Source organism: Papaver somniferum, chromosome 5 (assembly GCF_003573695.1).
Source record: "Papaver somniferum cultivar HN1 chromosome 5, ASM357369v1, whole genome shotgun sequence".
In the NCBI taxonomy this organism is placed as follows: domain Eukaryota; kingdom Viridiplantae; phylum Streptophyta; class Magnoliopsida; order Ranunculales; family Papaveraceae; genus Papaver; species Papaver somniferum.
Genome location: NC_039362.1, coordinates 145,007,404 through 145,022,000, shown reverse-complemented (window position 1 = coordinate 145,022,000; position 14,597 = coordinate 145,007,404). Strand labels below are relative to the sequence as shown.

The 14,597-nt window shown below is 36.8% G+C and overlaps 1 protein-coding gene across 1 annotated transcript; it reads right to left on the bottom strand.

Moving 5' to 3' along the window:
* Window positions 1-803: 803 nt before the first annotated feature.
* Window positions 804-7,260, bottom strand: LOC113283067 (protein PAM71-homolog, chloroplastic-like). Its single transcript, XM_026532220.1, has 10 exons — window positions 7,014-7,260; window positions 5,617-5,761; window positions 4,572-4,755; window positions 4,295-4,342; window positions 3,433-3,529; window positions 2,311-2,471; window positions 2,162-2,227; window positions 1,512-1,562; window positions 1,249-1,353; window positions 804-1,116 (listed from the first exon to the last, which is right to left on the bottom strand). Exons 1-10 carry the CDS (start codon window positions 7,231-7,233, stop codon window positions 1,051-1,053), a joined length of 1,143 nt encoding a protein of 380 aa, XP_026388005.1. The 5' UTR covers window positions 7,234-7,260; the 3' UTR covers window positions 804-1,050.
* Window positions 7,261-14,597: the final 7,337 nt, after the last annotated feature.

Genomic DNA, 14,597 nt, shown 5'->3' with positions numbered 1-14,597 from the left:
TTTTTTCCTAATGATTTTTTTTCTTTTTTTGTTGTTGATCATTTTTTTTTCTTGGAATTCATACTCCTAATGGTTTTGTATTATTTTTATTTGTGCAGGATTAACAAACCGCGTGACTTCCTCAAATCAGGTATTTTGTTTTAATCGTTGATGCAAATTATTTTTTTTCTTTTATTCAGGTTCATGTTTTTGTTTTTGTTTAGGTATTTAATACCAATAGAAAGTGTAATTGCAATCATTTTTTTTACCCGTAGTTTGGAGATGTAATTAGGGGGATTTTATTAAAAAAACTGTAAATTGACATTGGACATTGATTTTTTTTTCCTTATGAATATTTTTTTAATCATATGATTGATGATTGATTTAATTTTGATGATTGACGATTGATTTAATTTTATGATGAAATCATGATGAACAGTTTATTTTATTTTATTTTGATAATGCTTTATTTGCTTATATTTGTTTCTTAGATTAAATAACATTTCACAATTTTAGGAAATTGTGATTGGTCAAATAATATTTTGTGGATCCAAAAGATTCTCCTAAAATTTTACTGGCTCAAATTTAGAATGGTGGGGTCAAAATCTCCGATTAACCACGTCCCTTAAAAAAAACTATGTTTTTATATAAAGAATATGTTCAAAATAATACAACTTCGAAACTAACAAGGAACTGCAAAGTTCTAAATCAAAACCAACTAGGGGATTCTGAAAACGGAATCAGATAAGAACATGGAATCCAAGCCCTTTCGGCCCAGAACCTTAATCTGGCGCCCTAGACCAACTCGGCCTTATCAACTGTTGTTTTCTGCCGTAACACTTTAAACTTTCGTTTCTTTTATTACAAATTTTCAGTGAAAGATAAGGTTACATTTCTAAAATCCAGTAGTTCAGACTAGCAAAATAACAGAAGACATTACCAAATTCTCTATTTACTACTCCCATTTTTACAAGGCAATGAAAATCTACAACACGTTAAAGAATTTTGATCCGCGATAGTGATGTTAAGGGTGAAGCATTTGTGGCATGTTGCTATCGGCATATTTCCTCATCAAAATATTCCAAGAAGTGTGGCTCCGGCAAAAACGAGAAACAACGATCCCCCCAAATAACCAACCTGTTGAGAAATTCAAACGTAAGTCGTTTCAATAAAAGTTGATCAGAATAAAAGAATTGTATTGATAAAATAACTTTAAACTGCAGGCAGCATTGTCTATAATTTTATATACAGAAAATTATTTTGACCTACCAGTTTCTCAGATATATAGTTTGCAAGTAATGCTCCACCAATAATCGCAACTAATGTTGCCAATAAGTGCCCAGCAATGGCTCCGCCAGCCACACCCCAGGGTGACTGTTATGTACAGAGAAAAACGGAATAACTATACATGGATAAAAGAGAAAGACAAAAAGGAGAACAGCGATATTATGAATTCCCAGCATAGGAGTTCAAGATTAACACACAGCTTACAGTTCATTCACAAGTCGCAAGTTAAACACATATGCATATACCTGTGCAGCACCTAAAGCAATTGTTGCTAGCATTGAGCGATCCCCCCATTCCTGCAAGTGTTCACAGAGCTTGTGAGTAATCATATTTGATCCTCGTCATCATCATTGCCAAAGTATGTGAACCATTAAAATGATCAATTTTGATAACAAATATAAAGAAAAGCCTTGACAATATACGAGTAGAAGCTGGGTGCCTTCCTCTAGGCAATGTGGGATTTTATAGAAGTCCATTTAGTTAATACTAATATTTGTTATGCTACTACGTAACCAAAGCATAAGATATATTAAATGCAGTATAAGAGGCTATTATACAACTGTTAGCAGCATGCAAATTTCTACGTTAATTAGATCGATAAAAAGGTGACCAAGTTATTTTTGTTCCTTTAATAACTAGACACAGACCTGAAATCCCAACTACCAGCATACAAAAAGGAACCAGTGTCTATTTGGAGTACTGCATTGTGAGAATGATCTTTCTAATCCCCCTCTAATTACTAACTTTGACACTCATATACACGTAGTGCATCTTCATGAGATATTACCAAGAGAAATATATATATATGCACTAATTTAACAAATTTGGAGCATTCCTACATGCAAAAAGATTTTTAAGTATTAAATGAGATGTTTATCAAAGGAAGGCCACTTACAGCAAAGAATACGAGGCTAAATGACTTCCAGATTATTTCAAGAGGATTAGTCAGCCGCTTTGCCACCTGCAGTCATTGTGCACAGAATTTCAGAATGGGAAAAACGAAGAAAAAGACCACAAGGGTAGTGTACAATTAACGTGTGTGACCTTTTCTTTTACAAGCTCCTCAGCTTCCATATATTCCCCGAGTTCGGTGCTATTTTCACTACTCTCTGTCACCTTCGACGGAAGGTCCCATGCATCCTTCAAAGATTTGAGACCAAAAAACATGAGAAGCGTTACTGCAGCATATTCTCCAACTGGCAAGGCTGTTCAAATTGTCAGTGAACAATTGATTGAATTAGGAATGAGTTGATTTAGAAAACTACAAAGAAAAATGCATAACTAAATGCAAATATGGTGATAGAACTTTGTTTCAGCCTATACAATGTACTTGAAGCACCAAATGTTTCTCTTATCATATTCCTCCCATCCAAAGTCCAAGAATTAGACCCTGATTTGTAGAGGAACTAGTCAAGCTTTATCTCATCTTTTAAACAATAGTTGTTACTGCATATACTTTCTAACTTTCAGCAGTTTTAAATTCTGAAAGCAGATTTGGTTCTGCCTAAAGAAGCTGTACAACCTTAGTTTTCTCCATTAACTTATAACTCTGAAAACAAGTAATCAAGTATTATTGGGTACTTTGGAAATTTCATGTAAATCCAGTAGATCTGTTTTAGCTCAATTTGAAGAAAGCGTTCTTTCATGATTCATGCACGGAGAACTCCATGTAAATCAATAACCAGCAAGATATTTTGTTAGGGTCCCATAAAAGAAACAAAGAAAGCACTGGAAAATGATTCTGCTTTAGAAGGATAAAATATTAATTGAGGCTAAAAGTCAATTGCCTAATTAGTCTATTTGCTCTCAAGATTTTTTATGAAATAAGGTACGGTTGATGAATGTGTAGCACGCGTCAACTGTTTTTCATATGATCCTTGCTTTGTTTCACTTCCTTCTCAACCTCAAATTGCTGGCAAATGATTTTTTTAACTTGTTAAGGGATTTCCTTGGCAAAATGCCATGAGAATAAGTCGCCAAAAATAGAAATAGCATTGAAGTACTAGACGATAAGGTTGCTGAGACTCGGGCAATAGAAAGTTTCGAAAAGAATTAGTTGGAAGATAACAAAAGAGATATGTTTCCCTAAATTAGTTGGAAGATATTACATGTTCTGATGATGCTCAATGTACATTATATAACTGGAAAAAGTCTATGTCAACTTACTTGTCTGAAACTGTGCAGGTACTGACTGAAATACTCGTCCAATTATCACAGACAGGACTGTCATTAGTGAAAGAGCTCCCATTGATCCTAACAAGACCTGCTCGGTTAATTAAACATTATATGTTATAGCAATAAGAGAGATTTATTGGAAGAAAAAATATCACTCATTTTTTCTATTTGCGTCCTGTACATGTAAGGAGGGCTTCATGAAACGAACCAATCCCAGTTCATTAAAGTTTAATTAAACTTTTCAATATCGCTACGTTTGGTGGTGGTAATGTAAAAACCGAACAGGACAGATTGGCTATAATGTAGAAGAACAAAGCTGATGGTCGGGGAATTTCATGCAGGCCAGCCTCGCTATAAATATATTTTACGATATTTAAACCCTAAAGGTATGGTGATTTATGGCCCATCAAATTTTATGGATCATTTTAAACCAGCATTTTGATAGAGTTGGACCGTCTTGCTCTGAGGGGAGCCTTGGTTGTCAAACCTAACTCACACATTCTGTGACCGATAATTGCAAATGTAAGTTTCATAAATAACTACACTGGTTCAAAAACACATTGTTTCAGTTGACTGGGTACATTCTCCCAATATCTTTTTGGTGGAGAGCAGTCAAACATTCCTAACAATATGTATACTTCTATGATTCATATTAACAAAAATAAGCGTAAAGTAGGTAAGGTATATGTAAGTTTGTAATCTAGTTTTTCTGTCTTAATAGCACAGCCCAAAACTCCAAACAGATCTATCCAATCACTATTGGATCAAACAAAATGCAAAATGACCTGAAGCAAATGAAATGAGCCATAAACAGATATAGAAAATTGAAATATAGAGGGTGAGAATGACATACCAGTCCTCTTTCATATTGCATGGCCAACAACGCAGCAATGAAAAATGTCTGTTCGAACAACCAGGCTATCAGGCTATATTTCAAAGCGTTTTGTAACAGAAAGAAAAAGCTGATAAATTCATGTCAGTTATCAAAACGATAATGTAAGACTTCGCGAAGTAAATAACTCTGTTATGCCAAATATAACTTCTAGTAGGTAAGACTAGGTTTATAGAAAAACAATTTAGGTGGAAAAGAAAATGGCATTTATGATTTATCAAGCCGGGAAAACAGTTACCTTGTCACCGATCTCGGAAACAAATATCAACGTGAATGCAGCAGTGAAACCAGATTTTGCAATTGCTGCTAGGAGTGCTGAAGGGCCTCCATTAACAAAAGCTATCAATAGAAATAACGAAGCACATCCGACTAGCACAGCAGAAATAGAGGCCACATATGGAACTAGATCAGGTGTTTTTTCCCTGACAAATAAACAACTATGGTTCAGATGTCTAATGAGAGAACAGAGCTAAAAAAAAGTTTACGCTACATTGTTTCAGCGTTACATAGTTAGAGGTTGCCATGTTATCTGCTGACTCAGTCGCTGGTTTCTAATAAAGACGCATTAAGTGTGTTTTGCTTCGAAAAAAGAAAATTGCATCCAACTGAGTTGCTTATTTGAGGGGAAGAAAATGGAACTGTTAGAAATCAGAAAACTATTGTAGTACTGCAATAGAGAAAATCATAACCTTTTCCAGTTGGTAGACAAATATGATAGGAGAATTGCTAATTGTGGTGGTTCCATGTAAAAAATTTCATTCAATATCTTCTATTTTTTTCATGACCACTAGATAAATGTGTAAAGCTTTTTTGTGAAAATTTTAGGTTGAGATAAGTTAATTTTATGCATCTGTAGATACAAGATTCATTGTTTGGTCTTTTTACAGAGACATGTATGTAACCCAATTTTCTGACCCACCTAACCTTGGTTAATTGATCTACCCTTTATAAGCAGTGGCCAGGATCATAATTTTTTGGTAAATCCCAAATAAATTTTAAAGACTCAATGACTTCATCTTCATAGTATTTCTTGAATCTATTACAATTTCTCATTTGCCTCCACTGAGAAGTAAAACTCGTTCTTAGTGTGCACACAGTATTGAACACATTGTCTTACTTGTAAAATTCTAGGTTTGTGCAATTTCATAAGTTTCCCTTTTGTCTAAGGTTACAAGTATGGAAAATTATTACACAAACATACTCCCAGTTAGGACATGCTTAGATAGTTGTCGGCAAGGAATGCAATTAGTGCTGAACAATAAAACAAAGATGTTAAAACTCACGATTTTGGTTTATCACTCTCTGTGATCTTTTTGTCATCGTTTTCTTTGCTTCCATCATAATCAGGAGATCCGATACTAAGATTTGATGCATGAGCTCTTATTGTGCCACGAGCTGAAGTCAGATTCCCTACTCCTCCGTGTCTTACTACAAATAAGATACGTTGACTATTAGCAACTGTAGAAAATGAACCGTACAAAATATCTGACATTTGTACATGGCAGTGCATAAAAAATGTGATTCAATGAGAGCCAATCCATTTAAATTGCAGAGGCCTTTAATTAAAGACTAACACCTTCAGTCCTTCAAGGGGCATAAAAGACATCTAATCCAGTTTCTGAAGTGTTTTACATGTCATATTTCAAACAGATACCAATCTCTAGCTTCTACCTAACATTATATCAATAAATAATAGTACTATGTTTGTCTACCACTAAGCTTCAGATTTCTTCTGAGGAATACCGTATTACTATAAATATCTACTACACAAGGAACTAATCTCCAAGGGCTTGGTTTGCAGTATTCAAAGAAGTACCTATAGGATCCTATAGATCATAACTAATTTAAAACAAAATCTTTAACACACCGAGACTGAAGTTGGTAAGGTCGCTTATAGGATTTCATGAGTTATAGAAACTTGACTTCGCCCTTAGTCATATTTGAGGTATAGACATACAATAGGAAACCTGAATGCTGGAAAGATTCCTCCGGCTAAGAATCCTTGTAAAATGTCTTACAATTGAGACACTCCCACCTCTTCACTAATGAGATATGGAATCATAAATGAGGAAACTTCAAATACCACGAGTTCCTAAATGTTCATAAGTTTCTCGCCAAAGTAAGATCCCACCATTCCTCGTTATGAGGTAGCCAGGTGCGAAGGTCAATTTCAATGTGGCAGAGACATCACACATCACATTGAGATGAAGACTCTACAGCGTGGATCTCTACTGATGCAATAACCAATTTTACTGCATTTAGTGTAAATCCTTAAAGGGGGGGTGCCACAGGCATGTACGGAAAAATGTCAGCTGCAACAAGTGGTATTGCTAATGCCCTCAGCACAACCCCAGCGCTCAAGTATAAAAGAGACTACTTCAGGAAGATAACAATAAGAACAGAAAACCATGTAAATTATCACTATTTTTGTCATGAAGTTAATAATTGCTTTATCTTTATTTCTATCCAGAATTCTCTATGTCCTTAGTTGCGATATGTACTGATTAATCTAGGGGGAACATGAGGAAAATAAACACCCTGAATTGAAAAATGGAAGGATTTATAAACAAAAATGGTAATTGCAAAATCAAATTTCATAATCAACAAAGAAAGATTAATTGTGGAGAAACAAAATTTGCAGAGTAAAAAAGAGAAGTATTTTTCATTTAATTAGGGTTACCTGAAGCAGGAGAAGCTACTCCAGCTAAGTTGTTTCTGCTGCTGTTGCAGTGTGTTACAGCTCCATTTCTTCGAAACTTAACTTTTTCTAAGAGATTTGAGAGTTTAAGATGATGAGATAGTGAAGAGGAATTAAGAGGAGTTTTGATTCTGAGATGCAGAGTGGAAGATGGAGGAGAAAATAGTGAGGATGGGGAAGCTGAAACTACCCAACTCCTCATTTTGATTCCACTTTGTTTATCCAGTTTCAGAGAGGGGGACAGATATTAATGGATGGTAGTACTTTACTTAATCACCGGTGAATTGGGACCTCCCACTAGAGGACAAAAAAGGCACCTAATCCTAATTTGGATCACCCTTTATCCAAATATTTTGGTAATGTCCAATCTATCTCTTATCTAATTAGCGGTAAACTCATTTAATTAGTGCAAAATTTTAAAATCAAAATCAATTTTTTTTTTTCCAAATTTTATGTTTGCAACAAAAAAAATTATGCGCAAATTTGTATCAAAAATCGTCATGAAATTTTTAAAAGAATAACGACCCTCAAGAATCGTCATTGTTTCAGTGACGATTCTAAATAGTCGTTATTATTTAAAAAACGACCCTCAAGAGTCATAATTGTTTTAGTGACAACTCTAGACAATCGTTAATGTTCAACTACGCATATGACGACCGTTTAATGTATTCCGCCATTAGTGAATCTTTAAAGAAGATAACGACTCTTTTATAAGCAATAACGACTGTTTAGAGTCGTAACGAAAAAAATGACGATTCTGAGGATCGTTTTTGGAACAATAACGACTGTTTGGAGTCGTCACTGAAACAATGACGACACTTGAGGGTCGTTATTTTAAAAAAAAAATTAATGACGACTTTTCATACAAATTTGAGCAAAAAAAAATAGCAAACATAAAACTCGAAAAAAAAATGATTTTGATTTTTAAAAAATAATTTTAAAAAAAATAAAGGATAAAATAATATTTTCACTTTACTATTGATACGCCCCTGAAAATTTTGGGGTGCAAACAAAATTAGCGAGGCCCCCGATTAAGCCCTGTTACTTAAACCAGGGTTGGGCTAATCTAAGAGAAACATTTTTTTTGAATGATTTTTTAGGGACCATGGTTTTTTTTAGGGGACCAAGGATTTATTAGGCCATCCTCCCTATAGTTATAAGGGGTGTCCTAAAGCGTTGAGATGACTAACCTACCCTTAACCTAATTTAATTTAAAACCAACCTAATAACCACCTATATATATATATATATATATATATATATAACCACCACCTCCTCCCACCACCATCGCCGATTACCACCACCTCCGATTATCACCACCACCAACCACCGATTACCACCACCACCTCCTCCCACTACCCCCATCCACCACCTCCGATTACCACCACCACCACCTCTATATATATATCTTAATTTAAAACATTAACAAAGATATTCTCACAAACCCATTACTTGTCATTCGTTTTTGGTTGAATAAATGAGATGTAATCATCAAAATGAGTTGAAAATGGAAGTTGCGGAGAGGTTTAATGGAGTTTTTTTTTTCCAGAGAAAAGTTCGGTTACGTCGCAAAACGTTCGGTTTCGTCGCAAAAAGTTCAGTATCACGAATTATTTTTTTCTTAACCGAACTCTGAGTTCGGTTGATTCGCAAAAAATAATTTTAACCGAACTCCTTGTATATTGGTGTGCTTGGGAACGACACACAAAAGACTTGCAAGTATACAAGGTCAAGTTTTAGTATAGAAAGTAAGAATGGGATCAGTCCACAGGGAGTGGGAGCATACAAGAAATTATCCTAAGCTATCAATGGGTGCAAAACACTATGGCAGTGAGCAAGGCAAGGTAATATGGCAGATGCAAAGAACCAAAACAGTTAACAAACCAAAGCAGTTAACACAAGATGGCAAAACAGCAAAGATTAAATGGCAGAGGATATAAAATAAAAATAGCAGGGAACCAAGGCTGTAAGCCAAGGGCAGGGGGAGTTTGTGCACTGATTTCAGTGCACAACAGCTACAAATTGCAAGAAATTAAACAAGCAAAACAGGTAAGGAGATAAACTGAACAGGAAGCAAAACAGAACTGAATTTAAGTGACTGTAAAAGGGATTGTGGCTAAGCTAAGGGCTTAGAATCCACCTTTGTGTCCTAGCCAAGCAATGTGATCCTAGGTTGAGTTGAAAATCCTATGCATACATCTAGAATGGGAGGAAAACTAATTTGCTCACTAGTTTCCCCCTAGCATTGACTGTCTTTTGACAGAACAATCAATCATAGGCACTATGAGCATCAATCTCTTCCCATTGCTCAATCAAAACAGACATCAGGATAACTATCCTAGCAATTCACCATTTGACAATGCACTAGGCTTCATCTGAGCCTCAGCCTAATGCAGTTTAGCTCATGCTAAACATGTAACTAGCAATAACATTCATTGAGTATGATAATTCAAGCAACATTCAACATTCGAGATAATTGAAAACAACATGCACACATTCACTGTTAACTGCATAAGAAGAACTGAAATTGGAATTGCATCAAAATAAATTTGTTTCAATTCTCTACTGGTTAGTCCAGAGATGCCCAATTTTACAACCCCTAACACCCTTTTATAGTTACAGCAAAAAAAAAACTAAAATCCCCAAATCAGTGAAATTAGGGTTTTACAAAAAATCCTTACCTAATCTCTGAAAACGATTGATAGCTCTCACCCATGCTTCCTTGTCTTCTGCTGATACTACCCATGCCTTCGATTTATTCTCTAACCTCACCTATTTCATCAACTCCTAACCTAGGGTTCCTGTGAGATGAAACGATTAGGAGGTGATGTAATAAGTGGCTAGAAAAGTAGGTCTAAGTGATGATGGCTCGAGTGGTGATGGTTGAATGATTTGGGGGGAGAAGATGGTGGAGTGATTTGGGGGAGAAGATGGTGGTGATGGAGACAGCGTCGCTGTTTCAGAAGAGGGGAAGAAGGAGATGTCTCGATGGGTTTTGGCAGAAGGGTGCGTTTGGTGCGGGTAATAGGGTTAGGTTGCTTAGGTGTTAAACGGGATCATCAAATTTGATGTTTTGTGAAGGGAATCCGTGGGATGATAACTTCTGAAACGGATCTAACGGCGAGATGGAGACAGATTATGAGCGACCGTTGGATGCAAAAATACAACGAAACTAACGGCTCAAGATGGAGTTAGGTGCTGTAGTGTTGGACAGGAGCTTCCGATTTCGATGAACGACGATGAAGCGACCATTGGATGATGAGATGGATCCAATCCGACGGCTGAAGATGGAGGCGGGTTTGGATATAGGAAATGGGTTTAGGTGAGGGTTTTGGGCCTTGGGTATGCCAAGCCCATATCTTCTTTAAGAACAATTCTTCCTTCTTCAAGACCATTCCTAGCCTCTTGGTTTTGTGCACAACGTTCTTCGCGGCTTCCTTGCGTAACTCCTCCCGGCTTTTCACTACTTTTCTGCTCTATTCCGCTCCGCAATTCATCCAAACTTTATTTATTACCTAAAAATATAAAATTAAGTAAGAAAAATGTTTATTCTTGAAAACAATGAAAATACAGAATATGGGATAAAATGTAGAATTAATGCACAAAGGATGAGTTAAATGCCAACAAAAAGGGATAAATATATGCACTTTTTAGCACTCATCAAATACCCCCAAACCTGAATTTTACTTGTCCTCAAGTAAAACAAAACTAAGGAAATCCTACCTATACCACTGTCGCTGGTCTCTCGAATGCATTTAGCATATGCACTAAGCCTTTTAAACCACTAAGTGTCCCTAGTGGACGAGTGAAGTCTCGTGAAGGTTTGCTTAGAACGTACCTACAAAGTTCTAGGTCAAAATATAAGCTCAGATTCCATAAAATGTGATATGTGCAAGTCAGTTTAAGCTCACAGCAAAATGGAGATGTCAATCTAGCTATCTAAGGCACAATCCTAGCACTGATAACAAAAAAAAGACATGTGATAAGAGTGTAAAGTGTATCTACACATGTTTCTAGAATGACCTGAAGTTATGACTACTAACCACCAAGAGATAGTTTTTAGGCTAAGAACCGAATTCTAAGCCAAGCTAGCTGTCCGACTTTACGAGAATTGTGAATGTTCACCCAATGAGTTGGTGATATTTCAGTTTACCCGCGTTATACATCGACGGCTGCACCCTCCTTACTTATTACAAGACTATTTACAACAAAAAGATAACTCTTTACATGACTCTTATTTACATTTCTTACTCTCTTTTATTTTTGGAACAAGAGAGAACTATTGTCTTTAACATGACAAAACATGGAATAAATAAATACTTGATTTTTTTTTTTTTTTGTAAGAAATAACTTTGATCTTTACAACATAGTGACACTTTTGATACATGAACAAAAATAAAAACATAATTACATGACTCTTAGCAAGAGGTGGCCCTTATCGAATGCATCCGGTCAAATTATATGGTTGCTTTTCTTAACGTATCCTCCAACTTCTATCCCAGCCAACCAAAGAACAAGCTAGTCAAGTCTCATTCAGTATTCTAAAGTGATTGGCAATCTAACTTCCTATCAAACACCTTGAAGATCGAGGCTATACATGTATTGGTAGATCGTGCGCGTGCAAGTTTCTTATCACAATGTGAATTGTGCTAGAATCAGGGTGCCTAAATATCTAGACTAAGACTTCTAATAATTACATATTTGCACAAGAGTCAACATTTCAAGGTAAATGAGCTCCATTTTTTATGATTTTTTTTTTTTTTTTGAATTTTTAAATTTTTTCAAAAAGATGGAGTTTTGTTTTCAATTATGGCATATTATCGTGGTATCTACTCTATACCCCCAAACCTGAACTAAAAATTGTCCTCAATGTTTAAAAATATGGAAAGAATTAAAATACAACATATGGAAAGGGACATGCTGAGTAGAGTAAAAGGAGAGAGAATACCCGATTTCGGCGAAAGCAGAATTAAAACTCCGTTATCCAAGGCAAAACTCCAACATATTCGGAGTCACAATGGATGAGCACAAAATATATACAAAAGGAAATTTAACTAACATTATCTACAAGAAAATTTGGTTTTTAATGGGATTGGATTTTTGGGAAAAATTTGGTTTTGTCGGGAGTGAAAACTTTTTGGTTATTTAGGGAAAGAGTGGACCAGTTTAGTCCACATAGACCGGGTCCTCCAGGTTGGTTGTTTCAATGTCGGGTGGAAATGGCTCAAGGAATGGCTTTAATCTCTGCCCGTTGACTTTGAAAACGTTCTTGTTGGAAACATCCTCCAGCTCTACAGCTCCATGAGGAAAAACTGTGCGTACTAGGTACGGACCCTTCCATCTGGAACGCAGTTTTCCTGGAAAAAGATGTAATCGGGAGTCATACAGCAAGACTTTCTGACCAGGAGTGAAGGATTTGCGTAGAATACGCTTGTCATGAAATATCTTCATCTTCTGCTATAACCTGGCACTGTCATAAGCCTCATTTCTCAATTCTTCCAACTCGTTGAGTTGAAGTTTCCGTTGAATTCCAGCTTCGTCAGAGAAAAGTTCAGTTGCTTGATTGCCCATAAGCTCGATGTTCTAACTCCACAGGAAGATGGCACGGCTTTCCATACACTAGACGATAGGGGGACATGCCAATTGGTGTCTTATACGCTGTTCTATAGGCCCACAAAGCATCATTCAATCTTATGACCAATCTTTCCTAGACGGGTTAACCGTCTTTTCTAGAATGTGCTTGATTTCCCTATTAGACACTTCCACTTGTCCACTGGTCTGAGGGTGGTACGGAGTAGCAACCTTGTGAGTTATCCATACTTGCGTACTAAAACTCGAAGTGATTGCAGAAATGTGAACCACCGTCACTGATGATAGCTCTAGGGGTACCAAAACGTGAAAATATTTTCCTTTAAAAGGAAAGTACCACCTTGTGGTCATTTGTTCTGGTTGCGATGGCTTCTACCCACTTGGAGACGTATCAACGGCGACTAGATGTACAACTTGCTGTCAGACATGGGAAATGGACCCATGAAGTCGATCCCCCAAACATCAAAAATCTCACAATCAGAATAGGATTCAATGGCATCATGTTTCTCCTGAAATGCTTCCAGCTTTGACAACGTTCACAGCAACACATAATCATGGCATCCTTGAACAACGTTGGCCAATAGAACCCACACTGCAAGATCTTTGCAGCGGTTTTCTTGGCACTGAAATGGCCTCCACAGGCTTGGTCATGACAGAAAGATATCACATCTTTCTGTTCGGTGTTGGGGACACATTTCCTAATGATTTGGTCTGGGCAGTACTTAAACAAATATGGGTCATCCCAAAGGAAATGTTTAACTTCAGCCAGGAATTTAGAGCGGTCTTGTCTCGACCAACGTGAGGGCATCCTACCTGTAGCGAGGTAGTTAACAATATCAGCAAACCAAGGAAGGTCTGAGATAGACATCAGCTGTTCATCTGGGAATGATTCTCTAATCAGCTCAAATTCATCAATAGACTCTAAAGTCAATCTAGACAAATGATCAGCAACCACATTCTCACAACCTTTCTTATCACGGATTTCGAGATCGAATTCCTGTAATAATAGTATCCATCGAATAAGGCGAGCTTTAGCATCCTTCTTGGAAAGAAGATACTTCAAAGCCGCATGGTCTGTGTATATGATGATCTTAGACCCTATCAGATAAGATCTAAACTTGTCTAATGCGAAAACGAGCAAGCAATTCCTTCTCGGTAGTTGAATAATTGAGTTGGGCATCATTAAGGGTTTTGCTAGCATAGTATATCACATATGGTAGTCTATCAACTCGCTGTCCTAAAACAGCACCAACAGCATAATCAGAGGCATCACACATAAGTTCGAACGGAAGCTTCCAATCGGGTGGTCGGACTATAGGAGCGGTGGTGAGAAGGGTTTTTAATTCCTCCCATGCCTTCACACAAGCAGCATCGAAATTGAAGGCAACATCTTTGGAGAGAAGACTGCACAGAGGTCTGGAGATTTTGCTGAAATCTTTGATGAATCGCCGGTAAAAACCAGCATGACCTAGAAATGATCTGATCTCCTTCACAGAGCGAGGTTGTGGTAGATGTTGAATGAGGTCAACTTTAGCTTTATCCACTTCAATTCCTTTTTCTGAGATGATGTGTCCTAGAACTATTCCTGAATTCACCATAAAATGGCATTTTTCCCAATTTAGAACAAGGTTCTTTCTTTACATCTGGATATCACTAGGGCAAGATGCTTCAAACATTCGTCAAACGAGGAACCAAAAACAGAGAAATCATCCATAAAGATCTCGAGAAAACTATCTATCATGTCAGAAAAAATGCTCATCATGCAACGCTGAAAAGTAGCAGGTGCATTACACAACCCGAAGGGCATACGTCTATAAGCAAACGTCCCAAATGGACACGTGAATGTAGTTTTTTCCTGATCTTCCGGAGCAATGTGAATTTGGTTATAACCGGAAAAGCCATCTAGAAAACAGTAGTGACTGTGTCCAGACACACGTTCTAGCATTTGGTCAATGAAAGGGAGCGGGAAGTGATCCT